This window comes from Sorex araneus, chromosome 3 (genome assembly GCF_027595985.1).
Source record: "Sorex araneus isolate mSorAra2 chromosome 3, mSorAra2.pri, whole genome shotgun sequence".
NCBI classification, from domain to species: domain Eukaryota; kingdom Metazoa; phylum Chordata; class Mammalia; order Eulipotyphla; family Soricidae; genus Sorex; species Sorex araneus.
The window spans coordinates 111,431,722-111,452,803 of NC_073304.1; the positions used below are offsets into that span (position 1 = coordinate 111,431,722).

General features: G+C 40.1%; 1 protein-coding gene across 2 annotated transcripts in view; it reads left to right on the forward strand.

Moving 5' to 3' along the window:
* NAPB (NSF attachment protein beta) overlaps window positions 1-21,082 on the forward strand; it is an 82,568-nt gene that overhangs the window by 45,175 nt on the left and 16,311 nt on the right. For both annotated transcript variants that reach the window (XM_004601793.2, XM_055130887.1), the window contains 2 exons: window positions 8,032-8,087; window positions 8,258-8,342. In XM_004601793.2, coding sequence (XP_004601850.1) covers window positions 8,032-8,087; window positions 8,258-8,342 — 141 coding nt within the window. The remainder of the gene's footprint in view (window positions 1-8,031; window positions 8,088-8,257; window positions 8,343-21,082) is intronic.

A 21,082-nucleotide genomic window follows, 5' to 3' on the forward strand; every position in this document is an offset into this window, starting at 1 on the left:
CACACAGGTTTATTGAACTAGCTGTGCTAGCCGTGCGCCAGTATCCAGGACTGAAAATGGGGAGGTTGATTCAACTACTACTCCAATCTGCCCTTGAAAATCAGCATCTACATTCTCGGGGAGTACTTGCACACCCTGAGCAGGCATAGTGCCCCGTCCATTAATTAGGCCAAAAGTTCCAGATGGCAAAGGGCCACAGGCATTGACATACACTATCTGGGGACCCTGTTCTTTAATATTGTGAGGGAGGTGGCACAAAGGTCCAATCCGGCTGAGTATGGAATGGCTTTGCAAAGGGATTGGATGCCGATCGGTTGAACGGCCCATGATTTTGAGGTGCCCCAGTCATGGGAGAGGAGCGGATTGGGGGCTCTGGGGCTGGCCCCAAATCAAGTTTCCCTGCCTGGCCTTCCAGCGGCACTTTGACGCCCAGTGGAAGCCCTGTTTGCACACAGGGCAAGGAGTTTTAGGTCTGGACCGCGGTTTTTTATTGGGACAGTTTTTTAAAAGATGTCCAGGCTGTTGACAGCCAAAGCACAGCTTGTTCTGGCTGTTCACTGGTTGAATGGCATGCTGTTTGAAATCAGCCCCTATAGCAAGCCCTATTTTTTGGATGGTGGGATGACATATAAAGCTAGAGTTTGGCGGGGTGAAGGAGAGACCAAGCTTTTCTTACTAGGTCCTTGAGAGACGCTAGGTCCTCGAGAGAGGGTAGAAGGCTGCAGGGCACTCACTAGTTCCTTATCCAGATGCCTTATTTGAGTCAAAAGTTGGACATATTCATGCTTCTGTTGGAGAACTGCGCGTAAGGCGGCAGTGTCCCTGGCAAGCTGGCCAACTGCCTCACTGGCATCATATGGGGAATTAAAAAAGGCAGTGGCATGGGACAGATAAGGGGGTGGCTGTTTTCCCGACAGGGGGCCAAGGGGCTGAGGGCTGTTACCTCGCCACCTCATCTTCCAGGATAGCCCTGTCCTCCGGGGGCAGGGATTCCAGAGGAGAGGGATCAAAGATACCAGAAATCACAGGATAAAGTCTCGGAGGCGCCTCCACACGGGAGGGCTCAGGTAGGGGAGCAGGATGGTCAGAGTCTATAGTAGTAGAATTTGAGGAGTCAGCCCCCTGCATGGGGGTGGCCTCATCCCCACAGACTGAGGGAGCCTTGGAAACAGAGGATAAGCAGGCCATAAAGCAAGAAGAGAAAAGAAAGGGTCACTGGTGGGCTGTTTCTGCCAATTCGACAGAAATGAAAACACAGGACAAAGGGATTCAACCTTCCACCAGTGACTGTCTTCACTGGGAGGCTGTTTCTGCCAATGCGACAGAAATGAAAACACAGGACAAAGGGATTCAACCTTCCACCAGTGACTGTCTTCACTGGGAGGCTGTTTCTGCCAACGCGACAGAAATGAAAACACAAAAGGAACAATGCTTATGGTTTGTTACAAGAAGGGGGAGATGGGGACACTCATAACGGACTACTCAGATGCATGTCTGGCCGGTGAGGAACTTAGCCATAGTGGATCAGCCTGAGAAGTGACTTGTGGCTGGTGTCTAAACCAGCACCACCTTAGACCATATGTTCCTCATGGAATCGCAGACAGCCCAATTGTACTCCGTAACCTTAAAGGGATCTTAAGGATGCCAAGTTGTGGAGCCACAGATTCAGTACAAGGACGAGGACGTCCAAGACTGCACAGTCACTCACACATACACACAAGACAAGGGAATTCAAGCCTTCCACCAGTGACCCTCTCGTCCTTAACACGAGACTGTATTCGAGCCCAGTTCCATACCACGGTGTGACGAGACTGTATTAGAGCCCGGTCCCATACCAGGGTGTGCGCCAAGAGAGAGGCGCCCCTCAGAGATACTCACTTTTCCATGAATTCGTCGGCCAACATGAACCGGACCAGGCGTTCGGTGGTCCCTTATTGCCCCATGCTGGGCGCCAGGTGTGGGGGTCCCGTCCTGTCCAGCAGGGAGGACCCTTCGTGGGGCTAAGGAGGGGACACAGCCAAATGAACAGTCGCAGAGCCAGAAGGAGGAGGAGGAGAGAGAGAGTTTATTCTACTGCAGTTACAATACTTATACCTCTCTGCTGGGAGGAGGTGGTATAGTGTGCATGCTTGGACCCCCATAGGAACAGTAGTAAAATGCAGATCAGGCATAGGCGTTGACTAGTGAGAGACAAATGGCGAAATGATAAGATCAGCTGTGGCGGTGGCATCTTTGTTACAGGAATCCCAAGCAGCCTCTGCTTGACTAGAAGATAAGAGCCAAGCTCTGTAAAATGTCTCCCTACGTGACAGTGATACAATGATACGATGTTCTAGTAGTGTTAGAGTTTATTGTATCTGTGTATGAAATTACTGCACTCTCCCACCACCAGAGTGCCAGTAAACCTTCACCAATATATTTCTGTATCACCTCTAGTTGATTTTTCTTTTCTCATTCCCCATACTGTTTGTTTTAATCCAGGGCCAAGGGTTTGTCATTTTGTGGTACTGTTTACTCCTTTGTTTTCTGTTCCATAGATCAATGAGATCATCTGGTATTCTGGTATTTGTTCTCCCTCTGACTTAATTTACTTAGCATGATACTCTTCCGTTCTACCCAAATTGCTTTAAATTCGTGATTTCATTGTTTCTTACAGCTTGGTTGTATTCCATTGTGTGTATGTATTACAACTTCTTATCTATTCATCTGGGTTGTTTCAATGTCTTGGCTAATGTACATGAGCATAGGGGTGCATGTTCATGAATTAATGTTTTTCAAATGAATGTTTTTGTGGGTTTTTTTTTTTTTTTTTTGCTTTTTTGGGGGGTTATACCCGGCGATGCACAGGGGTCACTCCTGGCTCTGCACTCAGGAATTACCCCTGGCGGTGCTCAGGGGACTGTATGGGATGCTGGGAACCGAACCTAGGTCAGCCTCGTGCAAGGCAAACGAGGCTGTGCTATTTGCTCTAGCCCGTTTTTGTGTTTTGAAGTAGATTTCAAGATGTGGAATCTCTAGGTCAAATGGAAGTTCTGTCCTTAATTTCTTAAGAATTCTTCATTTTGCCTTTGGTAGAGTCTGAACCAGATGACATTCTTATTGGCAGTGAATGTGGCTTTCTTTTTATCATATTCTTCCCACATACTCTTTTTATCATATTCTTAAATGAAGTTTAATTGTTTTCCACTTTTTCTTTTTGAAGTAAACATTTTCTTTGTAGGTTTTGAAGGGAAGGAAGGAGGAAGAGAAAGTGGGAGAGGAGAGTAACCTTCTCAAGAGAGAACCTGGGTTTCTGCAAGGCCAGAGAGAGCTCCTATACACCCCAGCATTAGACAGGAAAGCATGAAACTCCATGCCCAAGAGAGGAGATGTGGACGACACATGTGCTTGGGCAACACATGTACTTGGCCACATGGGCGTAAGCAGCACAAGGGCTTCAATAGCATATGTGCTATTTCTACTTTTTAAAAAGTTTTTCATTCTCACTGATGTGAGGTCATTTCTTTTGTTTTTATTTTCATTTTTCTAATAATGCCAAATAAATGCTTTTTCATATGCTTAATTTGCTATCTCTATGTCTTCTTTGGGGAAGACTGTTCATTTCTTTTCCCCAACTTTGGTGACTTTTTCTGCTGTTGTTGAACTTTGTGAGTACTTTATAAATCTTAGATATTAGCCCTTTAGTTGATACAGTGTGCAAACATTTTCTCCTATTCAATAAGTTATATTTTTATTGTAGTCTAAGTTGTTTTTATTTTTCCATGCAAAACCTTTCTAATTTGATATATTCCCTTTTGTTTATATTTGTTCTGATTATCTCTGGCTCAGGGATAAAATACTGGGTGATATCTGCTTTTTAAAAAAATGATTCTAAGGGGCTGGAGCGATAGCATAGCGGGTAGGGCGTTTGCCTTGCACGCGGCCAACCCAGGTTCGAATCCCAGCATCCCATATGGTCCCCTGAGCATCGTCAGGAGTAATTCCTGAGTGTAGAACCAGGAGTAACCCCTGTGCATCGCCGGGTGTGACCCAAAAAGCAAAAAAAAAAAAAAAAAAAAAAAAAGATTCTAAGAGAATATTACCACACACACAATCATGTCTTTGGTCCTTTGTATTTCTGTGTTTAGCCAGGTGGTACAGTGTTTATTGCATAGACTTGTCAGATTGATCGTTGCATAAAGCTTAGGTTTGAAAAATCAGTTATTCTAAAGTACATCTCATATCTTGAAGTATATTTCATTTATTAATTAAATGAAATTTATTAAAATTTATTAAAATTAATTTCTTCCCAGTTAACATTAGCCGCTATATGTTCTTTTATTCATTCATAGTTTGAATTTTGAATAGTAATATGTCATTTCATAGACTTACTGCTTTGGCTTCATGAATCAAATAATAAAGATCCCTCTTTAAATTGTATATTGGATTGTTGTGATAAGCCCCTGAACCACGTATTTGATAGTAGGATAAATATTGCAGATTGATGATGGTCCTGTCTAAGAAGAGATACACTAAAATAATCTATTCATTGTAAGGTATTTTAAAAATATTTTACCTTCAGAGAGGACTCAAGCTTAAATCTTGGAAATTTAATATACTTCAAGGCTGTAGAATGAGCATAGTGCTAGAGAACCTTGTTTTTCATTTTAGGATTCTTGTGTCCTTGTGTACTGACATTTACCAGATGTCTCAGTGATTATTTTTGGCACACTACTTAACAATAATCAGACAGTTTTTCTGCCTAGATTATTACCTTGTGTACAGTTACGTTTTGATGCCAGTTTTCTAAAATTTTATTTTCATAACTTTGTTCACATTGATTACATTCACTATTTCAACACCAGTCCCACCACCATTATATAGAATTTTCCCACCACCATTCAGTCCTGCCTGCCAGGGGCAGATGTTCAATAATTTATTTACTATTGCTAATTATGAACATCCTGAAAAGTTGCATGGACGTTTTTGCAGTTGTGCATGCTTCTGATTTCTAAAATTACAAATGGTTGGGGTCCAGAGACATCTCTGTAGGGAGCTAATCCATTTTGAGATTTATTTGTCTCTGTTTAGTGTGCTGAGATGGTGCTTGGAGGCAGGTTGTGGGCATGACAGCCAGGACCCCACACGGGTGGGGAGTCAGGAAGGGACGGCCTGTCTCCACCACAGCCATGCGGTGCTAGTTTCTAATTTTGGTATATGTTGCCCTTGAAATTGTAAGATGCTGGATACTAATTCTAATCTGTAAGAGTTTATTTGTACCTGGCAAATTTTATTGAAATTGCCCCACCTTTGTACAATTTCAGTTACTTGTGTTCAAAAGCAAACTGAAAATATTACATAAAGTAAGTTATTTTTGAGATTCTATTCACATTTTTTATTATGGTATATTGTTAAAATTATTCTATTTTACTCCTAAGTTTCAATTGTGAGTCTCTTACTGTGCCTAGTTTGTAAGTTAAACTTTATCATGGATATGTGTGTATAGGAGAAGGTAGTATTGGTTCAGTACTGTTATAGTTTTCAGATATCAACTGATCTTGAACATAATTCTTTACAGGTGAGGAGGGACTACTGTATATGTCAAATATTCCAAAGTGGGGCTGAATTTCCAGAGACTTGTGGTCAAACTCTTTTCTCTGACAGTTCTTATTTGGGGGGGGGGGGGTCGCAAGGAGTGGTGCTCAATGTCTATTCCTGGCATTGTGTTCAGGAGTGTCCCTGTTGGTGCTTAGGGAACATATGTAGTACCAGGAATCCAGGTGGAGTTGGCCAGTGCAAGACAAGTGTCTTACCTACTGTACTATTTCTTTGGAACTTGAAATTTTTTTTTTTCTTTTTGGGTCACACCCAGCGATGCTCAGGGGTTACTCCTGGCTTTGCACTCAGGAATTACTCCTGGCAGTGCTTGGGAGACCATATGGGATGCCGGGGATCGAACCCGGGTCAGCCGCGTGCAAGGCAAACGCCCTACCCGCTGTGCTATCGCTCCGGCCCCTGAAAATTCATTTTTAAACCATTACCTAAACTTTCAGCCTAGTTTCTGTCAAAATTTGGGGGTCACAAAATTTGATTGTAGGTTAAAAACAAGGTTAATTTTTTTCTTTTACTTTGGTTAAGTTTAACGGGTTCACTGGGTTCACAAAATATTGTGTGGGCTGCATGACGCATGTGTGTTCGGTGGACAAGAACTGCCTCCTGTCCTCCCCAGGCATCCCCAGCAGAGAGACAGAGAGATGGAGGACCGCAGCCTGTTGGTAAAAATGGCCCGTTTAATGCAGAGCTGCTAACATACTTATAGAACATCTGGGGGGGGGTGAGGGTGAGGTATAGCACCTAGGTGTGATTGATCATTTACAGAGATAAAACATTTGGGAGTTCTCTTGGGGAGATTAACTCAAGGAGACACTCTGTCTCCCAGGGACATCAACATTGCTTTTATCTTTCCCTCTAGTTGTGTATGTTATCAATACAGTTGTGTAGGCAAACACAGTAAGAGAAGATCCCAACACTTAGTTCTCTGGGCTTTGAGAGCAGGCAAGCTTTTACCTTAAATCCCAAACTAAGTCCTCAGGCCAGTTCAGCTTGTCCTTCCCCGTGGGAGCCCTGTCTCTTAGTTCATGACAGGTTGCATCAAGATCATGCATTTGTGCTTTCTAGAATGTCCCATTTTGATGCCAGGGTAGGTTTGCCACTCGTCCTGGGTCCATCTCAGTACCGTGGCGAGACCTCCATTTTGGGGTGTTAGGAACTACAGCAACTGAAGCCTGAGTCAATTAATTATGACCAATGCCCAGGAGTATCCTGTCATCTCGTTGCTCATCGATTTGTTTGAGTGGGCACCAGTAACATCTCTCATTGAGAGACTTATTGTTACAGTTTTTGGCATATCCAATACACACGGGTAGCTTGCCAGGCTCTGCCGCACGGGCTCGATACTCTCTGTAGCTTGCTGGGCTCTCCGAGAGGGGTGGAGGAATCGAACTCGGGTCGGCCTCGTGAAAGGCAAACGCGCAACCGCTGTGCTATCGCTCCAGCCCGCCCAGGAGTGTAGGAGATAGATTTCAGAGTCAATCAACTTCCAAATATTAGGAGCATAGCATTAACGGTCTTTCTGTGTTTAACCAAAGAACATTGCTCTGTAGTAAAATATAAAAAGGCTGTAGGGAAATCGAGAAGCAAGTACAAATACGCAGCACTTCAAATACTAATCAGTACAAATGCAAAGTACAGAATTACTACAAAGTTTTGGCTTATAAGTAATCAAGACTCTTGGGGAGCTGAGACAATGAAAGGTAAAACACAAAGGAAAGGTTAAAGATTAACTAAATTAGGGATGCTTGCAAGAGCATGGTAAGCTTCTCTGGGAGGAGGAAAAGGGGCAGTTCACTGATGAGTCCTAAAACACATCCAACAGTTCAGAGTTAAAATATTTTAATGAGCCAATATCATTGTTTAATAAGTTTTAAAGGTTTTTTTTTTTCACTTAAGACACAATTCAAAGTTTAAATAATTGGGAGTGGGGGTGGGAAAGATCTGACACTTGTACTGCAGAGAACCATTTTTTTATAGTCCAGGATTCTGTATTTTTAAGTAAACACTTCTCATACCATGAATTCATAGGGAATGAGCTCCAGCGGCTCAGGCTCCTTTCCACTGGTTCTTACCTGGGAGCAGGCTGGTGCTTCAGTTGAATGCAAAGTCCCTTTTCTTTGCTTCCTTCTTTCTCTCTCTTTTTTTTTTTTTTAATGTAGGAGTACTGCTATCTTTTCAGCCATTGACTAAGCTGATCGAATTGGGCAGGAACTCCACATTACTTTTTCTTTTTAATTTTTTAAATTGAATATCTATGAAATAGACCATTACAAAGCTGTTCATAATTGGGTTTCAGTCATACAGTGATCCAGCATCCATCCTCCACCAGTGCACATTTCCCACCAACATGTCCCTGTTTCCCCACCACCATCCCCCAACCCCTCACCCCCAGCCTTCCTCTGTGGGCAAAAAGTTTGAATTAAAAATGTGTGTTTTCAGGCCATCGCCCATTATGAACAGTCAGCTGATTATTATAAAGGAGAAGAATCCAACAGGCAAGTATTGTTTTTCTTAATATAGTGAGTGGGTTCGTTATATATTATAAAAAGACAAGCCTTCTCTATACTTAGAACATATTGAATCATTTGAATTGGATGTTTATAACATGTTTTCATTTTCCCTATAGAATCCTATTTACTCTCTTCTGGTTGGTTCTTAATTTCAGTTCAGCTAACAAGTGTCTGCTGAAGGTGGCCGCATATGCTGCTCAACTTGAACAGTACCAGAAAGCCATCGAGATCTATGAGCAGGTGAGGCCATTATGACTGTTGCTTCTGCTTTGGGTTGAAAACTTGCTGAATTTTCAGAATTTTAATTTTTAGCTAGGATACAATTTCAAACACATAATCCTTACATTTTATGAGTACAAGTCAGTAGAATTTGGTAGAGTCAAAAAAATTATATAAAGCATCACTATTTATTCTCTCTCCCCCCCCAAAATATTTCCCTTTTCTCTCAATGCTTTCTCAATCTTTCTCTTTCTCAATGAATTTACTTTTTTCTAAACCTTTGGTATATATGAAATCATGGAATATGCCTTTTGTGATTGACTTCTTCTACTTCATAGAATTATTTTTTCAAGTCAGTGAGTTTTATTTTATTTTCTTCTGGGCCACAACCGACTGTGTTTAGGGCTTCATCTTGACTCTGTGCTCAGGGATCACTACTGGCAGCGCTTATGGGACTATGATACTCGGATAGAACCAAGGTTGGCCGTGTGCAAGGCAAGCCCACCACTCGCTGTATTGTCTCTCTTGTCCCAGGTCATTGGCTTTTTGTTAGGGTTTTTTTCCCCCCAGTTTTAATCACAGTATTTATATTTTTATTTATGCTTATTGAAACACTGTGGTGATTTACTAAGTTATTCATAATACAGTTGTTTTAGGCATACAATGTTCCAACACCAATCCCTCCACCAAAGTCACCTTCCCTCCACCGTTGTCTCTAGTTTCCCTTCCTCTAGCCCCTGACTGCCCCTTTAACAAACATATATCACTGTATCACTGTCATCCCATTGTTCGTCAGTTTACTCGAGCAGGCACCAGTAACGTCTCTGTTACACTCAGCCCTGAGATTTTAGCAGCCTCTCCTTACTCGTCTTTCCCAACAATTGGAAGTTTTTTCAGGGTCAGGGGAATGAGACCTATCGTTACTGTTTTTGGCATATCGAATACGCCACGGGTAGCTTGCCAGGCTCTGCCGTGTGGACGGGATACTCTCGATAGCTTGGCGGGCTCTCCGAGAGGGATGCATATATCTTTTACTGTATTTGGGATATGAATATGCCATGGGGAGCTTGCAAGGCTCTTCCGTGCGGGCAGTAGACTTTTGGTAGCTTGTCAGGTTCTCCAAGAGGGAGATGTCTAGGCTTCTGGGAGCTTGGTCTTATAGTCTCTGCATGTTGGCTGTTGGTGGGATTACATGGCCCCAGGGGCAGTTTGTGGGTGTGGCTACCGAGCTACTGGAAAATGGGGGGTCCGGATGGAGGAGGCCCAGTCCCAATCCGAGCAGGCTTGGAGATCTCAGCCTTAGGTCCCGCACATCTGGGTTTCTCTGCCATTCCTTAATGCGTGAGGTTTGTCCGAACGTGTGGAGAGTGGCCTTGAGCATGTCTGTGGCTGGGTTCAAATTTGTTCCAAAAAAAACAGATTTATTTCATCATGCTTGCCCCCCGAAAAATTAAAGGAATGGCATTTGTCAGAAAATAAATCATTAAAAGTCAGTTTGTGATGCTATATGATTTTAACCTATATAAATAAATTAAAATTGTTTTCTACAGTATAATTAATGCCTACTTTTGTTTACATAGGTAAGTTTTCAACTCTGGTATATAAGGTATATTTCATTAGCTTCCATTTTGGGTATCTTAAGGTATTAATTCTGTCTTCCCTGCATTAATTAAGAGTATTAGAAAACGTCACCATGCTCTGGGTACCATGTGAGATACTGGGGATTGAACCCAGATTCAGTGCACTCAAGGCGAGCATCTTGCCTCAGTATTATCTCTCCTGCCCCTTCGATAATATGTTTTACAGTTTACTTGAATTAGGTGAGACCTACAATTGGAAAATTTAGTAAGAGTGAAGAGAACTAGGAAAATTTAAAGGGGAAAATATAAATAGGCTTGTAAAAGTATTTTAGAAAGGATATATTGAAAAGATTGATAAGACAGAACATTCAGTATAAATGAGATGTTTAGTCAGTATTGAAAAATACCTGAAATCTGTTAGCAAGTTAGAAGTATACTTTCCTTACTCTAGTTGATGGCAACCACAAATACCATGAGTGAGTGCCATACTCAGTGCCACAGGCTGAGAAGTTTGTCCTGTCCTTTAAAGATGCTCCTCTAATGCTTCTTTTAAAATTGGTTTCAAGTCTATGAATTCCCTAAGCTGTTGGCTACCCCTGAAACTGTGTTTTGTTCCTTCAAATCTGAATCTAATCTAGCTGAATATTCTTGGTGAGTTTTTATACTACATCCCTCTGTTCCCTTCTTCTGACTTGCATGGTCTCATTTGATAGATCTACTGTGAGTCTTACGGAATTTTCTTTGTAAATTCTTTATCGATCTTAGTGCTTTCAGTATTCTATCTCTGTCTTTGGAATTTTTTATTTTGAGTACATTGTAGCTTGGAGTTTTCCTAGTTAGGTCTCTTTTTGATGACACCCTTCTGGTCTCTTACATCTCACTGTATCAGTGTATCACTGTCATCCCGTTGCTCATCGATTTGTTCGAGTGGGCACCAGTAATATCTCTCACTAAGAGACTTATTGTTACTGTTTTTGGCATATCCAATACGCACAGGTAGCGTGCCAGGCTCTCCGAGAGGGGCGGAGGAATCGAACTCAGGTCGGCCGCGTGAAAGGCGAACGCCCAACCACTGTGCTATCGCTCCAGCCCCTCTTACATCTCAGTGTGTGTAATTCTCAAGTCTAGAAAATTCCTGTGGCAGAGCCTGGCCAGCTACTGGTGGTGTATTCAATATGCGAAAAACAGTAACAATAATGTGTCTCATTTCCCTGACCCTGAAAGAACCTCTAAAATGGCAGCATTAGGAAAGACGAGTAAGGAGAAGCTGTTAAAATCTCAGGGCTGGGACGAATGGAGACGTTACTGGTGCCCGCTCGAGTAAATTGATGAACAATGGGATGAGAATGATACAGTGATACAGGAAATTCCTGTATGATTTCTTTAAATATTGTTTCATCAAATTTGTCTTCCTGTTCTTTTTCAGGGACTTCAATGATTCTTACATTGTTCCTCTTGAACTTATCCCATAGTTCTGTGGTATGTTCTACATTTCTTTTCAGACTATTTTCCACCTTCTTTTGTTTTCTAGCAGTTTCCTGTTTCATCTTGAAGCTCCTTGATCTTTTGTTCAGCTTTCATTTTATTTCATTTTATTTTAATCTGCTGTTTAGAGCTTCTACTGAGTTTTTTAAAATAACATCTAACGGGGCTAGAGTGATAGTACAGCGGGTAGGGCGTTTGCCTTGCACACAGTTGACCTGGGTTCGATTCCCAGCATCCCATATGTTCCCTGAGCACCGCCAGGAGTAATTTCTGAGTGCAGAGCCAGGACTAACTCCATGCAGTTGTCGGGTGTGACCCAAAAAGAAAATGAAATCATCCACTATACTCTTCTTATAGGTTTCTCATTTCAGCACTTTCTTCTGCATAACTGGCTCTGCTGACTACCTGTGGTTTTTGGTTTTTTTTTTTTTTTATCTCATTAAATGTCTTCATAATGATGTCACTAAAGTCATTGTCTGAGAATTTACTGAGGGATTGGTGTTGCTTGAGACTTCGTGTCTTCTTCTCACTTGAACTTGGTGGGCTTCTGCTTGTCTTTCCCATCAGATTCCCTACGCTCCTCTTGTGCAGTGAGTAGTGTGAAATTTGGAGGCGCTGTCGCACAGCCAGATAAAGGCCACACACTTCTGGCTTCTGGGGCTTGCAGGGCTGGGCCTCTTGCTGTGGCAGAGTTCAGGTGTGGAAATGCTGGACCTCGCTGTAAGGGTGGGGAACCTTGGCCATTTCCGTTCCAAAATAGGCCTCAGATTTGACAGGGGTGCAGATGAGTCTGGAATGGGGTGGGAGCATGTGAGTTTCAGGAGTTTGTGCAGCTGTGTCCCTTGCCATGGTGGAATTTGGGTCAGGTCCTTGGTTTCTGACCACTCGCTCACAGGTGTAAAAAGGTTGAAAACTGCTGGTACAGGTTGTAGCATGTATTAATGTTTCATTACTTCTATAGCTGAACAGTGCTCCACAGTTTATTCATTTATCAATTCATGGACTTTTGGTTTTCATTTTGGGACTCATGAATAGTGTCGTTGTGAACATTTATGTTTTTGTGGAGACACATATATATATCCAAGAAAATATATATGCCATTATATATGTAAAAGTAATCCAACATATATATACTTATATATAATATGTGCCATTATCTACATAGTGCTATTATACTTAGATATATTTTATTTTTTTGGTGATAGACCTATGTTTGGGATTGCTGGGCTATGGATAAACCCATATTTAACTTTTGAAGGAACCGCCAGTATTTTAAACAGTGGATACACAATTTTAAATCTCACCAGCAATTTATCCACATTATTCCAACATTTATTTTTTTTTCTTTTTGATAACTATCTTAAGAAGTATAAAGTAGTAATCTTGCTGAGTTTTTTATTTCTTTTTTTTTTTTCTTAAAATTAGGGATGCTGAGAATCTTTCTATACACTTACTAGTCTTATGAATTTATTTGTTGGAAAAACATTGTTTCCTTGACTAGTTTTGAGTTGGGTTTGAGTTTTGGTATTTTAGAATTTTTATGTGTTCTGCAATTTAATCCTATTAAATACATAATTTGCAAATATTTTCTCCCATCCTGTGTATTGTCTGTTACTCTGGTTAATTAGTGTTCTTTGATGCAAAAGCTTTTACATTTGGATTTTTAGATTTATCTTTTGTTTCTTTTCACATTCATTTTTTATGGCACATCTGAAAAATCATTGCCAAACCCAACGACATAAACTTTATCTTTTTCTTTTTTCTTTTTTGATGTGTTTCTCTGTTTGAACCATTTGGAGTTCATTTTCATATACTTAGTAAATGTCCAGCTTCATTTTTTTTAATGTGGATTTCAGTAGTATCGGTAAAATCGAATTACCCACATTAAAAAAATAAGTTTGTTGAAAAGACTTTTTTTGCTGCTGAATGGTCTTTGCGACCTTGTTGTATGTATTGATATGTCAGGTTTATGTCTGGATCATTTATTCAGTTCTCCTGTGTGTTTGTCTTAATGCTGGTATCATCAGATCATATTTTTTATCACTACCACTTTAACTTTTGAAGTTCGGAATTGTGATTTCTCTAGTTTTGTTCTTTTTCAAGATTGTTTTGGCTGTTCATGATTCTCCACATTGCTGAAATAATTTAGTATCAGTTTGCTATGAAGTTGCCTGAGATTTTGCACTATATTTATATACAACTTGGTAATTATTGCCATCTTTAACAGTATTTTATGATCTATAAACACAGTCTAGAGTTCCTTTAACTTTTATAATTTTTAATATATAAGACTAAGATTTTGTGTGTGTGTGTGTGTATATATATATATATATATATATATGTTTTGTTTGTTTTTTTTTTTTTTTTTTTTGGTTTCACACCCAGCGATGCACAGGGGTTATTCCTGGCTCTCCATTCAGGAATTACTCCTGGTGTTGCTTGGGGGACCATATGGGATGCTGGGGATCGAACCCAGGTCGTTTCTTTTGTATTATCTTGCACTTTTATCTAAATGCTTTTTTACATAAATAAATGCTTTTCATGTAAAAAAGCATTTAGATAAAATGCTTTTTTCTAGATGTTATTATAAATTAAATTTTGCCTTCATTTCCTTTTCTGTTTTTAATTATACTTTTTTGTACTATAAACTTGAAACTCCTTATTAACTCGTGTGTGTGTGTGTGTGTGTGTGAGAGAGAGAGAGAGAGAGAGAGAGAGAGAGAGAGAGAGAGTTCTTCTATACTCTAAATCATATCATTTGCAAATAGTGATTAATTTACTGTGTATTCAGTAAATAAGAGGCATGGACTCTCTCTCACCACGTGCAACTCTCTCTCACCACGTGCATTCAGTGGCCATGAACCACTTTCCCACCCCCGTCTGCAGCTGCTGCCAACACATACATGAAGGAGGGAACAGGGCGCCCGGTTATAGTCTCACATTGCCCCTCATTCCCATCTCCTCCTGTCCCTCATGCTACTCTCCCCACGCCCAGTCTCACAGCCTAGTCTAAAGCCCAACCACCCAGCTTGGGGGTAGTAACTATACCTAGGTCAGATAGCACCATCAACATGTAAAGCTGTTCTAGGACAAAGACCTCATCCTGCTAGGAGATCCACTCAAAAGCAGAATTACAGCTAAGGACATAATTCTCCTTTCCTTAGTCCATAAACAGTCATCTTAGATTTACTTCTTAATAATCTTCCAGGTCATTTTGTATGGACACAGTAAGAGATATATTAAGCTTATAGGGCGACTCCTGGGGACATCTCACTATAGATTCCAGACTACAGCCTCAGGCCAGATTAGTTCTTTTTAGTCGCTGCATCATCTTTGTCTAGTCAATTCTCTTAGGTTCATGACAGAATTTGTCCACGACCGTGCTCTAACTTACATATAAGTATTACGGCACTTCCTGCCCTGTTTTGTTGCCATGGTAGCTAACAGCTTGCTGTGGGTCCATCCAGTCCCTTCCTTGGGTCCTGCTTTTGGGGTGCTAGGAAATTTGTTGGGTTACTACTTGCTTAATAATGTGTAAAAACCATTGACTGTTGCATGCTGCAATGACTCATTAAACACTCACTTCGAATCAGGTTCTAGATGGGACAGGAACTGCTGCTTCTGAAATTAATTAACTGGGATATTGTGACCTCCCCACTCCAAGGGACCCAGCCCCGGCAGCCAACCTCCAATACCCAACTGCTGCCATGCTCCAGGCCGCTTCCCACATGCTTGGGCTGAGCCTCATGCATGAGTTGACATATTCCTGGCAGCTGTGCGACACATCATCATAGAGGGAAATATATATATATGCCTCTCGGAGAGCCCGGCAAGCTACCAAGAGTATCCTGCCCACACAGCAGAGCCTGGCAAGCTCCCTGTGGCATATTCGATATGCCAAAAACAGTAACAATAACAGGTCTCATTCCCTTGGCCCTGAAAAGCCCTCATTGGGAAAGACGAGTAAGGAGAGGCTGCTAAAATCTCATGGTTGGGGCAAATGGAGACATTACTGGTGCCCACTCAAGTAAATCGAGCAACTGAGGCTTAAGTCAAGTAAAATATGACATGCCCAGGAGTAAATATTATTTGGAATCAATTAACTCCCAAGTTACAAAAGCATAGCATTAACTGTTCTTATGTCTATACAAAAAGGACATTTCTCTAAAGTGAACTATGCAAAGGATATAAGGGAAGGAGAAAAGTGATATTTCACTTACAAATACAAAATTCAGGATCCTTAGAAGGATCTGACCTTATAAGTTACAGGGTCTTATTAGGGGAGATAGGTGATGGTGATTAACAGGAGAAGCAGAGCACAGAGGAAGGAGTGCCTCATGAGTACTGTGATGGGTGTAACCCAATAAACCTAAGCTTCCTGCAGCAAGGGAGAAAGGACAAGTGTTATTCTACAACTTACTTCCTTTACGTTGTGGTTTCGTTGTATTTCATTTTCTTGTCATTTGCCCTGGCTAATCTCTTAAAATAGAACTTCATCCTTATCTTGTTCCTGTCTTTGGAAGGAAAGCTTTTAAGTCTTACACCATTATATATTATGGTTTTAGAAGCCCTTTAATCACTTTGAGAAATTTCTCTTCTCTTTCTAGTTTGTTGAATGATTTTTATCACAGAAGTGTGTTAGATTTTTTTTTTGTATCTGTTAAGATGATTGTAAATTTTGTTCTAAATTAATATGTTGTACTTCATTGATGAATTTTCATATGTTGAGCCAAACTTACATTTCTTGGATAAATCCTCCTTGGTTATTTCAACGTTTTTAGTTTTCCAAACATACTTTTAGATTTTATAGTTCTCTTGAAAGGCTCACAGAACTCAGTGAAAGCTGTTATATAATGTAGCTCAGATATGTTTTTATTTTATTTTATTTTTTGGGGGGGTCACACCCAGCTATGCTCGGGGGTTACTCCTGGCTTTTGCACTCAGGAATTACTCCTGGCGGTGCTTGGGGGACCATATGGGATGCCGGGGATCGAACCCGGGTCGGCCGCGTGCAAGGCAAACGCCCTACCCGCTGTGCTATCGCTCCGGCCCCTCAGATATGTTTTTAAACACACACACACACACACACACATTAAAATTAGTCAAGGAAAGGCACATAGGTCCAGGGCAGTTTCAGATATGGAGCTTAACCGCCAGGAGTAATTCCTGAGTGCAGAGCCAGGAGTAACCCCTGTGCATCGCCAGGTGTGACCCAAAAACCAAAAAAAAAAAAAAATCAGATATGGAGCTTATAGTTGTTTTTCCCACTGAATGTGCAGATGGGACAGTGTTGCCAACAGAGAACACAAGCCTGAGCCTAATGTTCAGAGTCAACATGGTTAACCACTCATGTGGCTGACTACATTCTTTCATTCCTCTGTAGATGGATTGTGTGCCACACTGTCTTTCAAAGGATATTCCAAGTAAGGGTTCCTATACTTGCCTCTTATGTGCCATGGACAAAGGCAAAATCTTACTTGCTTACATATAAATTAATCCTTTATATATAATCAAGATTTGTAAGTTGCTGGAAAGAGTTTGCTAATATTTTGTTGAGAATTTTGAATCTATGTTCATAAGGACTTTTTAAAAGATTTATTAGTTTTTACTTTTTAATTGAATCACCATGAATTACAAAGTTACAAAGATACTTATGATGGAGTTTCAGGCATCTATTGTTCTAATACCAATCCCTTAACCAGTGCCCCCCAACCACTACCAGTGTCCCCAGTTTTCCTCCCACCCTCCCAGCCTGGTAGGCAATATTTTCCTCCCCCACTATACTAGTTCTTAAGTGCTTTTGATCTTTCATTTTCTATGATATCTTTTAGTAGCAAGGTAATTCTGGATTTCCAGAATAAATTGGGAGATATTCTCTCTTCTAATATTTGTGAAGAATTAATGTAAATTATTTTACTATTTGGTAGAACTTGATAGTTTTTCTTTTTTATTTCATTTTTATTCATTTATACTGTTAGTTATTATGTCCTAACTATCTTTGGCTTTATAGTGTTCTTTTTCTAGGAAGTTGAGATGGAAGCTTAACCTGTTGATTTTTCTTTTTGTGATATGGGGATATTCAGTATTATCACTTTTTACACTGCTGTGACAATTGTTTTATGTTGCAACAATGTTGCAGTTTCACTTGACAGCCCAAGGCATTTCACTCCCAGAAGAAATATAACAATAACAGAAAATGACGTTTACATCCAGGCCTAGCTAGGCCTGAGATTATGGGATGTTGTATACCAACATTTCCCCTTTTTTGTTTAAAATAACCAGTAATAAACAATACAAACATTTTACAAATCTTTCCAGTAATACCTCAAGAAAATCTTAAGAAAATCTAACCTTATTTTACAGAAATTGTTTTTTATTTTGCAATACAGAGTTTACATATACAGAGTTTACACACATTAAGCAACATTTCAGTTCCAGTCCTGGTTCAGAGACATTTGTCAACGAAGACCAATCAGTCTCTAAACAAAAACAACACTTTCATGCCATTTCTGGATGAACTTCACGGTAAAATTAGAAACTTCCTCCTTCTCAAACTTCATAGATGTCCCAATAAAATATGCATGGAATATCTTCCAGTCTCTTATAATAAACCTGTTATCTCTTAAAATAAACCAATATCTTTTCAATCTGTTTTATATACAGTTATTTCAATTCTCTTTTAACAGCTCATTTAAAAATTCTTATATTTTAGATATTTTAAATCATGAACTTTTTATATCAATCTTTAACAGTTTTCACCTTGGTTTCATGCTCTAATTTTAAAACTCTTAATAAGCTCCAAAAAATACTCACACTTTTAAAAACTTTTTTGGAGTAGGATTGCCACTTCTGATTTCAATCTGACTTCAATATTTAAACACTTAACACAGACAGACATACAGAAAGACAACAAAATCACATGCATGTGCATTCATACATACCTGATCCTGATTCTGACCCTCGAAGAACCAGGGAAGAAAAACTGATGGACACAGAAAGGAAGGGCAGTCCCCAGGGTAAAAATTACCCTGTCAGCCGATTGGGATTATCCCCCGTTTCTCAGTCCAACTAGCCTGTCTCCTGCTTGTAGAATTGGATCCAAAAAGAAAAGAGAAGCGCTTCTGTTTTTACAAAGCCGGCAAAAATCCATGAAAAAGGAATCCATACTGCAGTTTTTTCATTTGCTATCCATTATTCACTGAGAAGCTTTAGTCTCTTTGTAGGACACCAAACGTGGTTTCTGTTTGCTGAAATAAAAGCAAAACTTCGTCCCCACCTTTCCACCTGGCCTGGCATCCAACTCCCAGAGACTGGGTCCCTGTAGAGGACCTCACGTCTCCTATTAATTTTATCTAAATCATTTTTAATTCTATTAGAACTTATTTCTTATGGGCTATCCTGAATTTTCCAATGTTTCTCCGCCAATGTCATTTCATCAGAGCAATTCAAAAAATTCAAGGTGAATAGTCCCAAGCTGCATACTGAGAGTCCATTACAATATTTACTGGTTGAGAATAATTTTGTGAAAGAGAAATAATTGTAAACAATTCATTCTTCTGAACTGGTTTATATGGAGTTTATAAAACCTTGTCATTTTTCATATCAGTATAAGCAGCCTTTCCTGCTTTACTATCATCTGTGAAGAATGTAACAGTGGACTCAATAGGTTCAGCCTTTATAATATTAGGCCAAACCCAATTAGTAAATTTAAGAAATTGAAATATCTTTTGCTTTGGAAAGTTGTTATGAATTTTGCCCAGATAATCAGTGAAAGCAATTTGCCAATCTTCATCAATTTCCCAAAGCTCTTGAATTTGCTCATTAGTCAATGGTACAATAATTTCAGTAGGATCACTCCCTATTAATTGTCTAGTTCTTCCTTTAAAAATTATTTGAGATATTTTATTTACATCTCAGAACAGCTTGACTTGGGACATATCGTTCTGAGCGCTACACCTTGGAATTCTCCTGTATTTGTTATTAAGAAAAAGAGTGGTAAATGGAGTATGTTAACTGATTTGAGAAAAGTTGATAATTGTATGGAACCCATGGGCCCTTTACAGTCAGGCCTACCTAAACTGGCTATCATCCCAAAGCAGTGAAATATTATTGTAATTGATTTAAAAGCATAGTGGTTGGGCTTTCGCCTTTCACGCAGCCAACCCAAGTTCGGTTCCTCCGCCCCTCTCGGAGAGCCCGGCAAGCTACCAAGAGTATCGAGCCCGTGCGGCAGAGCCTGGCAAGCTACCCATGTGTATTGGATATGCCAAAAACAGTAACAAAAAGTGTCTCAATGAGAGACATTACTGGTGCCCGCTCGAACAAATCGATGAGCAACGGGATGACAGTGACAGTGATTTTATTTACATAAGTACCAATGTTTTACTAGACTTGTTATGTTAAAAAACTCCATTCCACAATATTAGTGCCTTGTACCAAAATTCCCGTAGGAGAATGTGAAGTATGCAACACTATCAGATTTAAACATTCTGAAGAGTCAATTCTATCCAGCTGAGCCTTATGAACAATTTCCTCAATTATTTCTAATTCCTTTTCAGCTGCTGGGCTAAGTTGCCTTGGACTATTTAAAGAGGGATCACCTTCCAATGTTTGAAACAAATTTTGTAGGGCATAGGTTGGAATACACAAAGAAGGCCGTAGCCAATTTATATTTCCTAATAATTTTTGAAAGTCGTTTAAAGTTCTTAATTTATCTCTCTGAATTTGGACCTTTTGAGGTGTAATTCTACTCTCCCATATTAATTTGTCCCCAAAATTCCCAAGGAACCTGATGTTGAATTTTGTCCTGTGCAATTTTTAAACCCCATGACTCTAGTTCATAAGTTACAGCTTCATAAACCTTTTGCAAATTTACATGAGGTGGAGCAGTGATAAGAATATCATCCATGTAGTGAATGATTTTGACTTCAGGGTACTGTGTCCTGATTATATCCAATGGTTGATTAGCAAAATATTGACACATCATGGGACTATTTATCATCCCTTGAGGCAAAACAGTCCAGTGATATCTTTTAGCAGGAGTTTCACTATTTAAGGAAGGCACAGTAAAGGCAAATTTTTCTCTATCCTCTTCTCTCAAAGGGATGGTATAGAAGCAGTCCTTTAGATCAACTATAATAATATTCCATTGTTTTGGAATAATGGCTAAATTAGGTAGGCCCATTTGCAAAGGGCCCGTTAGTTCCATGCACTCATTAACTTTTCTTAGATCACTTAACATTCGCCATTTACCAGTCTTTTTCTTGATAACAAATACTGGTGAATTCCAGGGACTAGAACTGAAAACAATATATCCCAATTCAAACTGTTCTGTAACTAGTTCATTTAAAGCCTTAAGCTTTTCTTTGGTTAAGGGCCACTGCTCAACCCAAACAGGCTGAACCTTTTCCAGACTATTGGGAGAGCTGATCTTCGAGCAGCAGCCCAAATTAAAAGGCGATTGCCTCTTTTTCTTTAATATATTTCACACCAAGTTTTTTTTAACAAATCTCCTCCCCATAGGGTGATAGCTATTGGAGCAATGGCTGGATGATTGCCGTGTCTCCATCAGGATCACTACAATGAAGAGGTTGCACACTCTGTTGAACATCAGTGACCACGCCCATACCAGAAAAAGTAATGTCCACACAATGCTTTTGCCAAACTTGAGGCCAATGATGGGAGGTGACAACAGTA